Source organism: Barbus barbus, assembly GCF_936440315.1.
Source record: "Barbus barbus genome assembly, chromosome: 38".
In the NCBI taxonomy this organism is placed as follows: domain Eukaryota; kingdom Metazoa; phylum Chordata; class Actinopteri; order Cypriniformes; family Cyprinidae; genus Barbus; species Barbus barbus.
The window spans coordinates 11901934-11920690 of record NC_136716.1 but is presented as its reverse complement, the minus strand read 5'-3'; the positions used below and the strand labels follow the sequence as shown (position 1 = coordinate 11920690).

The window sequence follows — 18757 nt, the reverse complement described above, 5'->3', positions numbered from 1 at the left end:
GCTTAAATTGTAATTTAATAAACAAATAACAGTTTTAAACTGTAAAATGTATGGGTTGTTTTGTAAATATGGACAGCAAAATTTTGGAAGCTGCCAGTTTTTGCCTGTAAAAACATTTTTTTTTTTTTTACAATGTAGTTACATAAATAGTTAAACAATTTTTTTTTGTTGTCATTCTGTCATGAGAAAATGTGACTAAAATTTAAACTGATACCAATGTGAAAGACAAAAGTGTCCATGGCTCAGGGACATCCCCTTCTTAAGACATATTTACATAATGGGGCATAATAAAATGTTGGCTGCTGTGTAAGTTCAGTGACTCTTATCACCTCAGTGGAAGATGCTTCTCTTTATATTGCTGCTTTACATTATTATTTATGCTGAGGGAAAATGTGCAAAGAATCATTATTACGATGGACTTCTTGAGGAGTGTCAACATTGCTCCATTAGATGCAACTCTCCACCAATTATTTGCAAAAGATTTTGTACCTCAAGTAAGTATCGTTTTTATATCTGATTTAAAACTTTTTTCATTTCATTTTCATTTTCAAAACCAAGACTAAGATAGTTGTACAAGCACATTGAATTTACTAATTTTATGTATAAATGTAATAGTTACAGTTATGGAAAGTCAACATACTCCTTGCAGAATTAGTAAGTTGTTTAGAATTGTTGAAAAATATATTTTTCACTGCCCTGAAGAAGCTACATAACAATTCAACATTCAATATATAATAGAATATTGGTCTATATATTCTCCAAGACAATTACCTTGATTTACACAAATTATTTGTTGTTAAAAACCATGAGGATATAAACTAATTTGTCTTCTGAAATATATGTGTAATATAAATGCATAGATATAGCTGTTCATGAGTTTCTTTAGGGCAGTACAACAAAATACCAAATGCAATTATTATTAAAATAAAATCATTTAAACTCTTGTTAATTCTGCAAAAGGTATGACCACTTATGAGTCGAACTGTATCATGAAGTACATAATGTCTTATGATTTCAGTCTCTTATTCAGTGCCTCATTGTGTCCTTTTCAGTCCCAGAAAATGAAGTTGAAAAGAATCAAAATATCCTTTTAATTTTGATCGTGTGTTTTGTGTTCCTGGGAGCTTTCACAGTACTGACCATTATTCTGCGAGTTATACGCAGAAAAACCTGTAAGCCCATCATGAACAAAGGTATAATGTTGCAAGGCTTTTGATATATTAAGAAACATTTAGACAGTTTTGTCCAAATTATAATGCATTGCTTCAAATGTTAGCACTTTAATAGGCTATAAGTGTCCTAATCATAGGGCATACATTTATTTTTAGTTAACTGTACTTGATGTATGGCATTATTACAACAAATACATTATTTAATTTAGTATGATTTGTATGTCTAAATATGCTTAAGCTTTCATTGTTTTTATGACATTAATTGTGTGGGCAACAAATTCTCATAAAGTCAATGAAATGTCACACAGTGATAGGTCAAGAACAAAAGACTGACAGCGAGAGAGGCTCGAATGTCACAGAGCAATCTGAAGATACGGATGAAGCTACAACTGATTTGTCTGACAGATTGAACCAACATCACTACAACTCCAACCTGCCTCTTCCCTCCACTGAGGAAGGCACTACATTGCTGGTCACCACAAAGACGGTGCAAGCTTAATTTACCACTGTACACCTGTTATATAGAGAGGAGATCACTGGAACTTCTATAACAGCAGCAGACTCAGAAAACACTGCACATCACCTGGTGAATGATGATGGTGAGCACTGCCTCACCATTACTCTGTCCAGACTGGATAAAACTGTCACGACTACTGGATGCACACAGGACTTGAACTTGAACACAGGATTGTATGTGACTGTCAGAAGTGAACATCTCAGTGTAATTTAGATGTAAGAATTATCTGCGATATTACAATTGATAAAATATTAGAACAAATTTCACCATACTTTGTCCAAAAGGTCACTCTTACACATTTTTTTAATCAATGCAAACAAAGTATACATTTATGCTGTATCTTTGCTAGATTAAAATGTTACTTCAATTATGAAGTCTTACTATTTATAAATATAAGAAATAAATGCACGTAATAAATGTTTAAAAGGATAGTTGACCCATTTTTAATCTGTCATCATTTACCCTTTTACACTTAATTTTTTTTTCCCAAACAATGTTTGATATTTTATCCCAAAGCATAGTAAAATAATCTCTGTTTTATTAATCCCCAGAATGATATGCTAGGCACAATGATAGTCTCAGTCACCATTTACTATCACTGTATGAAAAAACAGAAAAAAAGAAAAATGAACTTGAAGGTAACGGAAGTTGTTCAATTCTGCCTAACTTTTCCTTTCGTGTTTCACAAAGAAATAAAGTCATACAGGTTTGGAACGACACGAGACGGAGTTTTCATGTTTGTATGAACTGTCCCTTTAAATCAGACTTTCAGAATCCACTGACGTAAATCCGACTTCAAAATAATTTTTCGAATTATTTATTAGGCTATGTAGATATGACCCACGTGAAAATGTTTCTGTCACGTGACTCCAGGGTAATGTCACGTGACCGTACAGTGGCATTAACCAGTTCTCGTTAGCACAACGATACAGTTTAACTCGGTAGAAACAGTTCACTCATGCTAAACAGTAAACCCTTACGATACTTCATAAACAGAATATTCATAGTTGTGATGCATTAAACGGCTTAAAAACCTGCTAGTGTTGTCTAAGCTAGGCCTCGGTTGTATTGTAACGTCTACCTGCTCTGCAAAAGAAACCATGGAGAACGACCCAAAATGTAAACAGTGTTGTTAAACATTTTGTGGCATTAATTTGATACTTTTGGGGATCTACACAATCGGGATTCATGTCGCTTGCTAAACCGTTTGATCTGGAATTTCAGAATGAACGGTGAGTTGTAAATAGGTGATGCATTCATGCTGTTACGTTGTTTATTTGTATATACAGCACGTTTAATCGTTATCTAACGTTAAATATTGTTTGTCAGTCAGCCAGAGGTTTCAGAGCATTCAGTCTGTGTCACTGTGAATATGCAGATCCTAAAGTGTCACTTATTTAAAGAACTAAATGACAAGACCATTTAAAATGGAATAAAATAGAGTAAATTTGAACTTAAATTTGGATAATTTAGAAGAGTAAATCTGATCGGTCTGTCTACATCTCCATATCTACGGTAGCTGCGACAACTTCCTAATTTTGTTGTTTTGACAGGTCATGTCAAATGTGTTACTATGCTGGGCTTCATTTAGCACAAAAATCAAAGTGCATGAAATGAATCACAAGCCCAGCATAGTAACACATTTGACATGACCTGTCAAAACAACAATATATATATATATATATACACACACACACAAGTACATCTCAAAAAATTTGAATATCGTGAAAAAGTTCATTTTTTCTTGTAACTTATTTCAAAAAGTGAAACTTTCATATATTTTAGATTCATTACATGTAAAGTAAAATATTTAAAACATTTTTTTTTTAAATTTTGATGATTGGAGCTTACGGCTCATGAAAGTCAAAGGTCAGTATCTCAAAATATTAGAATATTTACATTTGAGTTTCAATTAATGACTATCCCTACAGTATAAATACCGGGTATCTCTTGTTCTTTGAAACCACAATAATGGGGAAGACTGCTGACTTGGCAGTGATCCAGAAGACGAACATTGACGCCCTCCACAAAGAGGGTAAGTCACAGAGGGTCATTACTGAAAGGTGTGGCTGTTTACTGAGTGCTGTATCAAAGCATATTAAATGCAAAGTTGTCTGGAAGGAAGAATTTGGGTAGACAAGCTTGAGAATACTGTCAAGCAAAGCTGATTCAAACACTTGGGAGAGCTTCACAAGGAGTGGACTGAAGCTGGAGTCAGTGCATCAAGAGTCACCACGCTCAGACGTCTTCAGGAAAAGGGCTACCAAGCCACTTCTGAACCAGAAACATATTCAGAAGTGTCTTACCTGGGCTGTGGAGAAAAAGAACTGGACTGTTGCTCAGTGGTCCAAAGTCCTCTTTTCAGATGAAAGTAAATTTTGCATTTCATTTGGAAATCAAGGTCCCAGAGTCTGGAGGAAGAGTGGAGAGGCACAGAATCCATGTTGCTTGAAGTCCAGTGTGAAGTTTCCACAGTCAGTGTCACCGTGTCATCTGCTGGTGTTGGTCCACTGTGTTTTCTGAAGTCCACAGTCAACGCAGCCATCTACCAAGAAATTTTAGAGCACTTCATGCTTCCTTCTGCTGACAAGCTTTATGGAGATTTAATTTTCCAGCAGGACTTAGCACCTGCCCACACTGCCAAAGGTACCAAAAGCTGGTTCAATAACTATGGTGTTACTGTGCTTGATTGGCCAGCAAACTCGCCTGACCTGAACCCCATAGAGAATCTATGAGGTATTGTCAAAAGGAAGATGAGAGACACCAGACCCAACAATGCAGATGACCTGAAGGCCGCTATCAAATCAACCTGGGCTTCCATTACACCTGAGCAGTGCCACAGGCTGATTGCCTCCATGCCACGCCGCATTGATGCAGTAATTCATACAAAAGGAGGCCCAACCAAGAATTGAGTGCATAGAAATGAACATACTTTTCAGAAACATTTCTGTTTAAAATATCCTTTTTTTTAATTGATCTTATGTAATATTCTAATTTTCTGAGACAGAATTGAGGGTTTTCATTATCTGTAAGCCATAATCATCAAAATTTCAAGAAGTAAAGGCTTGAAATATTTCACTCTGTATAATGAATCTATATAATATATGGGTTTCACTTTCTGAAATGAGTGACAAAAAATATTGACCTTTTTCATGATACTCAAATTTATTTGAGATGTACCTGTATATATAAATGTCTGTATCTCTCTCTATGTGTATATATATATATGAATGTATATAAAAATATTTATATGTACATATAATTGTGGGTCTATGAAGAAGAAATAGATCAGTATATTCAAACTGACAGTGCCTGCCCTACACCATTAAAAACAGCTTGTGCTTTTCTATGCAGTCAATTGTTTACCATATTGTTAATCATTGTTGTTCATTTCATGCTCTGTGGTCTTTGTGTTTATTTTAAGTATTTTATTCTGTTAAGTGAGGTAAATTCAGCCAGTAATATTTCAGGACACTGTTCCTTACAGGCACGCAGCAAAATGACCTGAAAAGACAAAACCTGTTAGACAGACTTCTTGATGCAGTTAAACAGGTAAGGTGACATCGAGTTGTTTCATTGACTGTATGATAATTTCTTTTTTTCCAGTGTTATCACAAAACATTTCCTCTTTGACAATGCTGAAGTTGTTTATAGGCTTTTCAGTGGATAATTATAACACTAGAGATACCAGGATGACTGGTGTATAAGCACTTATATATACATACACATACAGTCATGGCCAAAAATATCGGCACCCTTGCAATTCTGACTCGCTTGTTTGTTTTTTTTTGCATTGAAACAACACAAAAAAACAGAAGAAAAGTCAAATCTGATACAATTCCACACAGAACCCAAAAATGCACTGGACAAAATTATTGGCACCCTTAAATTAATATTTGGTAGCACCCCCTCTGGAAAAAAATAACTGAAATCAATCGCTTCCTGTAACCATGAATGAGTTTCTTACATCTCTCTACTGGAATTTTGGACCACTCTTCTTTTGCAAACTTTTCCAGGTCATTCAGATTTGAAGGATGCCTTCTCCCAACTGCTGTTTTGAGATCTCTCCACAGGTGTTCTATGGGATTCAGATCGGGACTTATTGCTGGCCATTTCAGAACTCTCTAGGGCTTTGTTTGTAACCATTTCTGAGTGCTTTTTGAAATGTGTTTCGGGTCTTTAGGGGTGGTGATGGCGCAGTGGATAAGACACATGCCTTTGGTGTGAGACCCGGGTTCGAATCCACTGTGAGACACCAATGTATCCCTGAGCAAGACACTTAACCCCTAGTTGCTCCAGAGGCGTGCGGCCTCTGACATATATAGCAATTGTAAGTCGCTTTGGATAAAAGCGTCAGCTAAATGAATAAATGTAAATGTCATAGTCCTGCTGGAAGACCCATGACCTCTGGTGGAGATACAGCTTTCTGACACTGTCCACTACGTTGGGCCCCAAAATTCTTTGGTAATCATCAGATTTCATGATACCGTTTACACAGTCCCAGAAGCAGCAAAGCAACCCCAAAACATCTTTGATCCTCCACCATGTTTGACTGTAGGGACTGTGTTCTTTTCTTTGAAGGCCTCATTTCTTTTTCTGTAAACAGTGCCATGATGTCTTTTACCAAAAAGCTCTACTTTTGTCTCATCTGTCCACAGTACGTTCTCCCAAAAGGATTGTGGTTTTATCACATAAGTTTTGGCAAACTTCAGTCTTGCTTTTTTATGCCTTTGTGTCAGCAGTGGTGTCCTCCTGGGTCTCCTACCATAGCGTCCCTTTTCACTCAGATGACGACGGATGGTGCGAGCTGACACTGTTGTACCCCGTGTCTGCAGATCAGCGTGAATTTGTTTGGAAGTTAATCGGGGCTCTTTATCCACCATTCCAACAATCCTTCGTTGTAATTTTTCATTAATTTTGCTCTTCCGTCCACGTCCAGGGAGTTTAGCTACAGTGCCATGGGCTGTAAACCTCTTGATGATATTGTGCACAGTGGACACAGCAACATTAAGATCTCTGGAGATGGACTTGTAGCCTTGATTGTCCGTGTTTTTCCACAATTATTTCTCTCAAATCCACAGACAACTCTTTACACTTCTTTCTTTTCTCCATGCTCAATGTGACACACAACACAAAGGTTGAGTCAACTTTTCTCCATTTTAACTGGTTGCAAGTGTGATTACTGTATTGCCCACCTTATTCCACACAGCCCACACTGTTACTTGCCACAGGTGTGTCTAAATACAAATTACAGGAGCACCACATGCTTGAAAAGCAATTATTTCTTACAATTTTGACAAGGTGCCAATAATTTTTTCCAGTTCTGTGTGAAATTTTGATCAGTTTGACTTTTCTTCTCTCTTTTTTTTTGTGTTGTTGCAGTGCAAACAAAAACAATAAGCACGTGAATACCAAAACATTTGCAATTGGAACAATTTTCTGAGAGAAGTGTTGCATTTTCTGACAGAATAGCAAGGGTGCCGATATTTTTGGCCATGACTGTGTATATGTATGTGTGTGTGTATATACACACACACACACACACACATATACATCACATGATTTATGACAGCAATTTTTACACTTATTAAATAAATTTGACTCTTATTAGTGTTATATTATTGTCCAAATGTACAAATATCTGTTAATCAGCTGATGTTTTGGCTTAGAAAAAAGAAAATCCTAATAATAACAACTGGTTTGCCTTTTTTTTTTTTTTTTTTGTGTGCCTATTTTGCCTTTGCCTTTTTGTGAACAAACACTCCAGTGCTACATAATGCCCTGCTGAGCCATGCCATTATATTTTAAGTGCAGAAAACTGTTTATGTTTCTCCTGTTTACCAGCTGTTGTATTTAGTAAGTGAGTTTAGTACCAATGGTCGATCAGGTTATTAAATATTAATATTTATCTTGGTGCCCATTAAGCTACTGCTGGGGTCTGTGAAGAAGATATATAATGAAATGACATTTTCAACTGTTATTAATTGTATTTTGAAATATAATAATGTTAGTTAAGGACCGAACATGACTTTTTTTTTTATCAACTATCTTCTCAGTGCCAAATTCGCTTTGGTGGCAGGAAGGAGATTGCCTCGGATTCTGATAGCAGGTGCCATAAAAATATTACCTATTTATTTAGAAATCTGAATAAAATAAATGCTTTGATACGATTAATGTGTTTTAATGAAATGATCACTTTTTCCCCCTCTTTTGGTGTTTGTAGAGTCATATGCCTGTGTGCCCAGTTTGAAGCAGTACTTCAACATGGCTTGAGGAAAAGTCGTGGTTTAGCCCTCACAGCAGCTGCCATTAAACATGCTGCTGGATTTAGCAGTAAAACTGAAGCAGGTACTGTAACTGATTCCATCGAATAATGGCCATCCAGACCTTATTCATATTTTGGCCAGCCATATTAATTGATGTGTCATCCTCAGAAAGAACATGCTGAAATGAAGTGTTTTTCCAAGCTTTTACTCACTGAACTCTTTGCTCTACTTAATGAGTTTGTCTTAGTTGGTACCCCTGAGAGACATTGCCAGAGAGATTTCCCTAGTAACAAAGAGCACATGTGGTGTTTTGGGTTGTCCATAGAGGAAACAGATGCGCATAAGTGCTCATACAGGAAAACCAGGTGCTGATATTGTTTATGAAACCAGATGGTTATGCAACACGCCTTGTAAAAATGGCAAAAAAGAGAAACAAGGTTTTTTCTGAGGTTAGTCTTTGCACCTGCTGTGGTTTTGAGATGTTTAAAATTAACAGCAGAACTAAGAGTGATACTATGAATCAATACTTTTAGCTTTTGTAGATTAGAAAGTTGATTGTCACTCAAAGTAGTGGGGATTTTGAGTGATGTTCATTAAGCTTGAGTTTCTATTGTAAATAATGTACTTGATGAACTCTGCTCGAAACTTAAGTCCTTAACAAACATACTTGATAAAATTCATAGCTGAATGAGTTCACACGCTTATCTGTTGTGCTAAGTTTTATCTTGCAGATGTTTTTGTGTACATGGGTGAAAGACGAGACATCTGTAGAAGGTGTCTGCATCAAACTAAATGTAAAAAAGTGATTTTATATAAATAGAAAGCATGTTAAATGTTATTAAAGTGTCTGCTTTAATGTTTCAAATAACTTTTGTGGAAATAGTCAAACTATCTGGCAAACTATCTGTTTGTTCCAGCGTCATTCAGTGCAACAGATATATTTATGTAAAAATGAAACAACACTTATTCTGACCTATATTTAAAATATATTTCAAAGAAAAAGTGATTTATACTAAATTTTATTATAGTTTACATGCAATCTTGTTGGTGACAAATAGGTAAAACCTAGTGGTTTGAAGGATAGTGGCATTGATTGGTAAAGATTTAAAATGACCATTAATTAGTTTTTGGGGGCTGCATTGTAATCCTTAGAGGCTTTTAATGATTCTTGTTGTAAATATGCCTGACAAAAGTTATATGAACTATTATTACACTCAATGACATTTTAGTGCGTGTCGTTTGTAAATCATGGTATAAGTGCTAGTCATTATTTTTTTGTTCAGAAATAATTTAATTAAACAGGATACATTCTAATGTAAGGAAAAAATAAATAAAACTGTAATAAACTTTTATTGTTTTGATGCTTGAAAATGACTTTGTCTATATATATGTATATATATGTCCTTTATGTATAGTTCATTATAAAGGGTTATTAAAGGGTATAATGCATTATAATTATTCATAATGTGCATTATATCTTGTCATAAATAATTATAACCGAATTTAAAATGCATAGAGTAACAATTAATTGATAAGCGTTATCATTTAACTGGAAGTATTAATCGGGGTGACATATAGACAGCTAACCCAGTAAAATGCACCATTGTTTTGATCCAAACTTGGGCAGAACCCAGCAACAGATAAAAAAATCCAAAATATCCAGAGGGATGTAAATACAGAACTAAAAACTTAAGTTTAAAATAATCTTAGAACTTTTGTGTTAGGATTTTATTTCCTAAATTCTGGTTAAAAAAAATGACAATCCTTTTATACAACTTCTGAAATATTCTCTATCTGTCAGAATTTTCTATTATGAGGAACTGAGAACATTAACATGCTGGTTCATTCAGGTGTCTATTGTGTTGCAGAGCTGACGTTCTGGTTTTATGTGAAGGAGCACCTCAACCATCATGAGTTGCAGCGCTTCTACTCTCTGCGGACTATCACATCTGAGCAGGGCCGTGGCCGGGCATGGCTTCGTTGTGCTCTGAACGAACACTCACTAGAGCGCTATCTTCACATGCTTCTGGCAGACCATGCCCGCCTAAGGTGCAGACACCCGTGATTCACTGTTGTGGATGTCTTGTCTTTTATTGTTGTTTTTCTCTACAAATCAGTGAGACTCTTTAACTTATTGAAGGTTCTTTGGTAAATTCTTTAATATGCCCCTTATTTAGTGCCTTCTATGAAGACTGGGCTTTTGTTCTGGATGAGGAGAGAGCTAGTATGCTGCCCACCATGGCTGCAGGTAATAGTTAAATGAGAAATCTGCCAAGTCTTGTAGTCATATCATAATATGTAGCTATGCATCCTTTCCTGTGCAAGTCTGAATTCAGTTTGTGTCAACAGGGCTCAATTCCATACTGTTTGCCATCAACATCGACAACACGGACCTAAATGGCCAGGTCCGTGGGGGGTCGTCTGTGTCCCACTTGCTTAAGGAGTCCACACAGGGCATGAGCAGTTTGTGGAAAGAGTCTACTCAAGGTGTCAGCACTCTTCTGCGGGAAATCAGTACCGCCACAGCGGTGGTTCCTGGTTTCATCCCTCGCTCGGATGCGCCATCAGACCCACTGCCGGTCCTGCCCCGCAGCACTTCTGCAGGTACTTGTCACATACCATAACAGAAATTCACATGAACTGTCAGAAATATGTGCAAACATTGTACTTTTAGGAGTACAACTTGTCACTGTGGTACCAACCCCTGAAGGGACAACTTTGTACCTTATCTATGCCTAAAAGGTGCATATTTGTATTGTAGAGTAGTAATATGTACCCCTGAGGCCCTGATATACTCACAGCAAAATTCTTTTTCGTTCTCTGCTTAGGGATAAAAAGAAATTATACCTGAGCAGCGCTATACTGTTACTGAACATCCCAACGCCACCCACACTACTAAGAGTGGTGTTTAGACGTGTATATATAAATATGTGCTGCATGCTTTCCTCTCAATAACAAAATAAACACAGATGACAGCAATGAGAAAAGAGCAGTTAAGAAAGCATCTGATCATAGCAAAGTGGATATGTTTGCATAAGCCCTGCAGTTCGGCACTTCATGTCATGTTTATTTATATAGCACTTTATACAATCGATTCCTTTAAAGCAAGTGACTTTACAGCAGGGGTGTCCAAACTACGGCCCGCGGGCCGCAGGGGATTAAAAAAAAAAAAAAAAAAAGAATCTGCAGAGGTGGGCAAACTACGGGCGTTTTCATCCAGTCCGTGATGCAGTTGTTCCAATATGCAATATCAGTAAAATCCAATAGATGGCGCTGTAGCCTGTATTGCAGTATATAACCCCTGATTTACACTGGCCGTTTCTCAATACCAAGTTCGCAGAGTCTGGACTTCCGTCCTTTTTTTTGGACCGCGCGCACATCAGGATTGGTGATGAATGAGAAAAGGCAAGTGAGTTTAAATTGTGCATATTCCAGCAACCACGCCGCTAGTTTCAGTTTCGCTTTAAATATTTAAGGCTGGGCGTTTATAATATATGTTTATGGTGAATGCCACTATAATTTGTTTTTGTTTTTTTACTTATTTTTTCGTTCTTTTTTCTATTCTGAACACTGCTAAATTTACAGGACTTTTTGTGGAGTGTAGGGAATATAAAAACATGTTTCTAATGTTTGTAAACGTTTAGTTTATTTTACATTATTTCTGAATGAAATGATAAAATGTGTCTTATACATAGACTTGTCCACCAATACAACTCATCTGTGTGTCATAAAGTGCTCATAAAAATAGGTAGAGATGGTACAAGAATAGAACTGCCATGTAGGTACAAGTATACATACAGTACAGTAGTAAGTGAGTGTCAATTTAGAATAAAAAAAAAAAATCAACGCTTCATTTGTCAAACATATTATGCAGCCCCTCACTTAATGTGGAAAATTTGATGTGGCCCTCGAGTCAAAAAGTTTGCCCACCCCTGCTTTACAGTATTAAACATGAAAAAAAAAACAGTGTCAGCGTTGCTTTCAATTAGAAATAAAGCTTCAGTTTCTGCTATGAAGCACCTCTCCAGTGTATTCATGTTTTTACTTGCGTCTGATCTCAATGGACTGAGCAGAAGAAATGAACCGGAGAAGATTTCTACGTCAAAGGAGGAGCAGCCCCAGAGCACACCTACCTATTACATTATCCTCGGGAATAAATGGTTCGAAAGTGTTTACTAATCAGAGTAATTTCAGGAAAGTTTGTAACAAGCTTTTTAGGACTCCCAAAACAAACTCCAAACGAACTTGTTTTGTTATGAAATTATTTAGCTTTTTGATCAGGGCCTTGATGTACGACTGTGAACCTTTTAAGGGTAAATACAGTACAAAGATGTCCCTTTAAAGGTATTGCCCACTTACAGGTTGGTGTACCCCTAAAAGTAATATTTTTTTTCTGAATATGTTTATTTCCTGTTTTTTCTCCTTTTTCCAATAATAAATGTTTTTGTAGTGTTATATTGCTATTGATAATTGAGATCCAGGCATCATTTAGTCACCCTCATATGTGACCCTGGACCACAAAAACAATAAGTGATTTATACATAATATGAAAGCTGAATAAATCATCTTTCCATTGATGTATGGTTTGTTAGATAGGACAATATTTGGCTGAGAAACAACTATTTGAATATCTCGAATCTGAGGGTGTAAAATAATTACTGAGAAAATTACCTTTAAAGTTGTCCAAATGAAGTTCTTCGCAATGTATATTACTAATCAAAAATTAAGCTTTGATATATTTACAGTAAGAAATATCTTCATGGAACATGACCTTACTTAATATCCTAATGATTTTTGTCATAAAAGAAACATGGATAATTTTGACCCATACAATGTATTTTTGGCTATTGCTACAAACATACCCCAGCGACTTAAGACTGGTTTTGTGGTGCAGGGTCACATATTATTCTTTTTACTTGCATTTTAGATTCCGGTTTAAGAAAAGAGCGCAGACGTAAAAAGAAGATCACTAACATCATCTCCTTTGATGATGACTTGGACGTGGGTGCAGAAGATGAGGACGAGGCTGGTGTGGACGTTGTGAGGAGTCTCAGGAAGAGTTCCGAGGAGGCTCTAGACCCTCTGGACTCCACCTCTATTGTTCATAACGGCCTGACTGAGCCAGGGATCGTTAGCTGGGCTGAAACACCCCCACAGAATGGAGTACTGCCTGATACCAAGAGCATTGACGATGAGGAGGAGGAAGAGGACGATATTTATGGAAAGAGCAGGCCAGAGCCCCCAGAAGAGGATCCTGGGAATGGGGAGCAGTGAGTTTACGTGACATTTTGCTTCATCTGTTGCGTTAAAGGCTAGTTCACCCAAAAATGAAAATTCTGTCATTAATTGCTCAACCTCATATCGTTCTAAACCCATAAGACCTTCATTTATCTTTGGAACACAAATTAAGATGAACGAAGGTCTTACCTGTTTGAAACGACATAACGGTGAGTAAATAATGACAGAATTTTCATTTTTGGGTGAACTATCCCTTTAATCAACACCAGAATGTAGTGAGAATTGAGTTGAATTATACAATTAAAAGTAGCATTAGCAAACTATTAACTTTATAATAAAGCTTGTTACACATCACATGTAAACTAATGTTCAAAAGTTTGGGGTCAGTATGGTTTTTTAAGAAGTTAATAGTTAATATTATTTACAAAGTTAATATCATAGTATCACAGTTTCCACAAAAATATTAAGTAGCACAACTATTCACCATACCAGCATATTAGAATGATTTCTGAAGGATCATGTGACATTTAAGACTGAAGTAATGGCTGATTCAAATTTATTCACAGGAATAAATGACATTTTAAGAGATGTTAAAAGAGAACATTTATTTTAAACAGTTATTGCATTATGATAATATTTCTCAATATTAATGTTTTACTGTATTTCTGAATAAATAAATGCAGCCTTGTTGAGCATAAATGACTTCTTTTAAAAACATTTAAAAATCTTACCTACCCCAAACGTTTGAATGATAGCATATTTACTATAGTAGTAACTTATGCATACTGTAATTACAAGCAACTAACATAAACCAAACCCTATAGTAACTACATGTTATTAATTCATATTACTTATAATCTACTTGTGGAATTACATTGAAACAAAGACAAAAAAATCAAGTGTGACCATAACATTCTGTTCTCCATAGTGTGGTTGTGGGGAGTTTATCCAGTGTTTCCACATGGAGTCCAAGGCAAATCATCACTGACATTGACAATGACAACTCACACATTCTCATACCTCTGGCCCCCAGTGAGCCCTACACACAACAAGGTCAGACACTGTCCTCATTCAGGGACATCTTGCTATGTTTTCACAATCTTGTCTATATAGATGTGGCAGGCTTTTTATGTCTTTGGACTTTCCAAATTTAAAAATGAACTTAAAATATAGCACTATGTAATTGAGTGTGTTATGTAAAACTACGGTCCTGGCATAGAGAAATTAGCTATTTTTGTGCTTACAGCTGGCAGTTCAGTTGAGAATGTTGAATTTCATGGACAGAAGGAGAGCTCAAGCCCACCAGCTCACATTGAAAAACAAAGCCAACTCCAATTTAGGTATCTGAAACAAAAGAACACATTTTTGTAAGATTTCTATTAGTAAAATTTCTTCTTTGAAGGCTGATGCTTATAGTCTGTATTAACTTTTGCTGTCTCAGCATGGAGTCAGACTTGCCAGCACAGATTGCGCCTGTGACCAGTGTTTTGCCGACCCCTGGCCTTCCCGAATCCATGACTGTTGGTGAGTTGACCTAAGATGAACCCTGTCATTGTCCAGAGATCTTCCTTGGGTCTTTAGGCCTTTTTTAATTTTATTTTTGGAAGTTACACCTTTATAGGAACAAAGTTTGTACCAATTTAAAGGGATAGTTCACCCAAACATGGTAATGGTAAATCTGTATTTTTGTTTTACTCGTTTATTTACCTCGTGTTGTTTTTCTATAGAACACAAATTGAAGATTTGTATGTTCACACAGCTCTTTTCAATACAATGACCAAGCTCTAAAAAAATTTTAAAAGTTAAATATCACTAAGATTTCTTTTTATTTGAAAAATGAATAATCAGCAAAATATTTGTATTTGCAAGTGATCAAAAGTGAGAGTAGACATTTACATGGTAACAAAACATTGCTGTTTCAAATAAATTCTGTTTTTTAACTTTCTATTCCTCAAAGATTCCTGAAGAAGTATCATGGTTTCCACAAACATATTAAGTAGCACAACTGTTTTCAACATTGATAATAATAAGAAATATTTACTGAGCAACACTTAAAATCAGCATACTAGACTCATGTGACACTGAAGACTGTAATAGCTACTGAAGCTTTGCTATCAAATAGAAAAGTTATTTTAAAATGTACGTTTATATTTGATACTGTTACTATTTTACTGTATTTTTGATCAAATAATTGCAACCTTGGGGAGAGCATAAGAGATCTTTCAACAGCATTAAAAATGTATCGACCTCAAAAGTTTTAGTAGATTATTTTTAAAAAAGTCTTAAGAAGCCATATAAGTTTTGTTGGAGTTTAACAGCCTGTGGTCACTATGAACTTTGTTGTTGTATGAATAAGAGCTGGATGATTCTTCAAAAATAATATTTTTGTGTTCCAAAGAAAAAAATTGTAGCAGACAATGAATAAGTACTGATAGAATCATTATTTTAAATATGTGTAATGACAACTTTCATTTTTGAGCGAACTGTTCCTTTAAAAACTACACTTTTTGTGGATTTGAGCTTCATCTAAAGCATTTAGGTCTTTGAGGATTTGGGCTGTGGACAGATGGCATCATTGAGGTAATTTGCCTTGACTACAGCTCTGTTGTCTAGTGGTTTGGTGCAGATGTGAGGCCGTTTTAATCGTTGTTTACATATTGGCCATAAGACTTTGCCTTTGAAAACATGACTTTGAAATGGGAAATTATGAGGGTGATCCAACAACTTACTGTTTTTGTGCTGCTGAGCCGTTCTAAGCTTGTAGGGACAGACATCATTTTGGACTTGAATAGGATTTCTATTCTTTTGATTCACTCCTTGCATACTTCCTCTTTCCAGATGAGGGCACTGTTGTTTCAGTGTGAAATACTCTCACGTTGTTCCTCTTTCTCTCTCTGTCTTCTGTCTGGACACAACTCTGAGATGGGGCTGGAGGTGATTGATCCAGTTATACTTCAGCTTTCAAAAATAAAAAGGAGAAAAGATGAAAGCAAGAAAATGCAGGGTGCCCAAATCTGCTTGTGCTCTCAGACATGAGTGAAATTCAATTTCAGATCAAACATGGCTTTCTCAGTATGCCTTAATAACCGCTATTTTAATCATGGATACAACGAACATTATATGTTTAAGGCATGAAAATGCTATTTTCTACTTAGTTTTCGTTTTTATGAGCTAAGTAGACAGCTTTTTAACCTGGATCAATATATTTATGTTCATTTGTGTACTGTATTTATGTCCTAAAAGAATCAGGGTTTAGTTAACATTATAGTTTGTTTATTATGCAGAAACAACTACAAGTAAGCCATTCCTAAAAGTATAGTATAAAAAAATACTCCACATAAAAATGATAATTTGGTTGTCATTTGTCATTTTCCAAACCTGTATGAATTTCTTTCTTCTGCAAAACACAAAAGAAGGTATTTTGAGAAATCTTTTTTTTTCTTTTGTCCATTCAATGGAAGTCAATTGTAACCAAAATGGTTTGGTTACCAGCAGTCTGAAAAATGTCATCTTTTAATTTCCACTCAAGAAAGAAAGTCATACATGTTTGTAATGGATGAGGATGAGTAAATGATGACAGTATTCAATGTTTTTGGCTGTAACATTAAAGTTAATTTCCCAAAACATATTTGACTATATGGAAACATTGACTTAATACAATGCAATATCTTTTTGCTTGTCACAATGTACTGTACTGATAGTATCATGCCATGATGTATCATGGCACAAAATATAAAATTCATCCTGATAATGCAGAATGTCTGATTTCACCAGTAAATTATAATAAATATTTAATATTGCAGCTTCTAATAATATAATTATATTTTAAGAATAATATAACTTCTTAAATCTATTTAATCAGCGACAGTCTAACATAATTCCGTATTTTCAACAGGGTTGCAAAGGGGCACAAAAATTCTGGTAAATTTCTGGAAACTTTCCAAAAAGTTCCGGAAGTTTCCCAAAAATCCTGGAAAGTTTCTGAAATGCAGCATACATTTTCTGCATCTTTGCAACCCTAATTTTCAGCTTAGCAGAATCATGAATTTTTCTATTTTGGTGTTACCATTACCCTGTGCATTGGGCACCAGGACCAAGACCAAGCCTGTTCAGGTCCACCCAAGATGGAATACCAATTTTAGCATTTTTATGAACAGCACTCTCTGTAAACTTTATCATATGTCTTACATAGTAATACTGATAATGTAATAATAATAGCAATAAACCCTTCCCATTTTTTTTGCTTTTTGTTTAAAGTATTATTAGAGTAACCCTTCAGGATCGAATGAGATCAGTATGTGTATCGAACCGAATGGTGACATGAGTGTATAGTTACACTCCTACTTGTAACGCAAAGCTGCAGGTTCAATCCCAAGTAGGGGTGACCCCATTTGCGCTTTTAAGCAGACACTTAATCCCAGGTTACTCCAGAGGGAATCTCCATGCAGATAATGCCCCGTAAATAGCCTTTGATGAAAAGCCTGTGCTAAATGTGAACCAGTGCCAGGTGTCTCAGACTGCTGTCTGTGAACCTTGCTTTCTGGGAAGGAAGTCAAAAGCTTCGCCTCCCGTACTTGCCTGCTTCCTCTAAGGATTACAAACATACTTGGACCACCTCGCCCTGGTGTGTTACTCCTCCTCCAGATGAGGGGCTCTGGGAGAGGGAATGCAAGAATTCTCCTCCAGCTCCTTCTCCGGCACACACACTTCTGTGCTCCTGTGTAGCGTTACCGTGACACGTGTATAGTGCAGCACATATTTACAATCCCTTGTGAGGGTGAAAAACAGCCTTATCAACAGATTTGTTTTGTAGTCTCAACTAGCGTCAACTTGTTCAGACTGTAAAATCGGGGGGAAATCGGGGCAACAATCGTGTAGTGTATTCCAGGCTTTACAGTCGCTGATTCAGAAGCGCCAGATTGTCATAGCAAAGTCAGAACTGACCCTTTTTTTGTTTTGTTTAGAAATAGCCTTCGTGCACAGCCAGCCTTATACTCTCCCAGGTTCACAAATTCGAACATTTGGGTTGTGCTGTTCTGTTGTAAACAAATCCTAACCAATGATTCCTAATTGCATCTACTTCCGAAAGTAAATAAAGCCAAATAAAGTGCTTTTACACAGAGTATCTCCCTGACATGGCTGCATCAACACTACTGCGGTTACTGAGATCACGCCTTCTGTCTTTGCGTGCACATTTGGGCGGTATTGCGTAAATATTTCCACATTGTGACGTAGACATGTGGGGCATGTTTTAATGAGGCGGTTTAGCCCTGTCTGGATCAGCCTTCTCTTTTAGATATAATAAATCCTTTTGTGGGAGACTTTGAGCTTTGTAACTCTGCAGATTGTGCAGTGTAAACAGCTTTTTTGATTATAACTGGAATTTTCTCAAGAGGGTGTAATTCTGTGAGATTGCATTGAACTAAAGTGACTGACTGCTTCAGTGATTAAGCACAACCTGATTTGTTCACTTTTGGAGAAAAAAATGTAACCATTCACTAAAAGCTGCAAAGTTTTGGGAGTATGTAAATCTGTAACTATATCTGAAATCGCAGTGATAACCA

General features: G+C 36.2%; 2 protein-coding genes across 3 annotated transcripts in view; both read left to right on the top strand.

Moving 5' to 3' along the window:
• Positions 1-323: 323 nt before the first annotated feature.
• On the top strand, positions 324-1810 carry LOC306857773 (tumor necrosis factor receptor superfamily member 17-like). Its single transcript, XM_079397905.1, has 3 exons — positions 324-494; positions 1053-1193; positions 1481-1810. Exons 1-3 carry the CDS (start codon positions 341-343, stop codon positions 1669-1671), a joined length of 486 nt encoding a protein of 161 aa, XP_079254031.1. The 5' UTR covers positions 324-340; the 3' UTR covers positions 1672-1810.
• A 744-nt stretch (positions 1811-2554) lies between these two features.
• LOC306857693 (sorting nexin-29-like) overlaps positions 2555-18757 on the top strand; it is a 148262-nt gene continuing 132059 nt past the window's right edge. For both annotated transcript variants that reach the window (XR_013783131.1, XM_079397752.1), the window contains exons 1-11: positions 2555-2921; positions 5177-5241; positions 7746-7798; positions 7913-8037; positions 9824-10004; positions 10133-10203; positions 10305-10559; positions 12883-13225; positions 14122-14246; positions 14440-14533; positions 14635-14717. Coding sequence is in view for 1 of the 2 variants with exons in the window: in XM_079397752.1 (XP_079253878.1) it covers positions 2915-2921; positions 5177-5241; positions 7746-7798; positions 7913-8037; positions 9824-10004; positions 10133-10203; positions 10305-10559; positions 12883-13225; positions 14122-14246; positions 14440-14533; positions 14635-14717 (1402 nt within the window). In the remaining variant the exon portion in view is untranslated. The remainder of the gene's footprint in view (positions 2922-5176; positions 5242-7745; positions 7799-7912; positions 8038-9823; positions 10005-10132; positions 10204-10304; positions 10560-12882; positions 13226-14121; positions 14247-14439; positions 14534-14634; positions 14718-18757) is intronic.

Excerpts from the sequence above, each read along its gene's own strand:
- LOC306857773 (XM_079397905.1), top strand. The coding sequence starts at position 341 with ATGCTTCTCTTTATATTGCTGCTTTACATTATTATTTATGCTGAGGGA. Across the intron at positions 495-1,052 it reads CAAAAGATTTTGTACCTCAA|TCCCAGAAAATGAAGTTGAA; the intron begins GTAAGTATCGTT and ends TGTCCTTTTCAG. Across the intron at positions 1,194-1,480 it reads TAAGCCCATCATGAACAAAG|TGATAGGTCAAGAACAAAAG; the intron begins GTATAATGTTGC and ends AATGTCACACAG.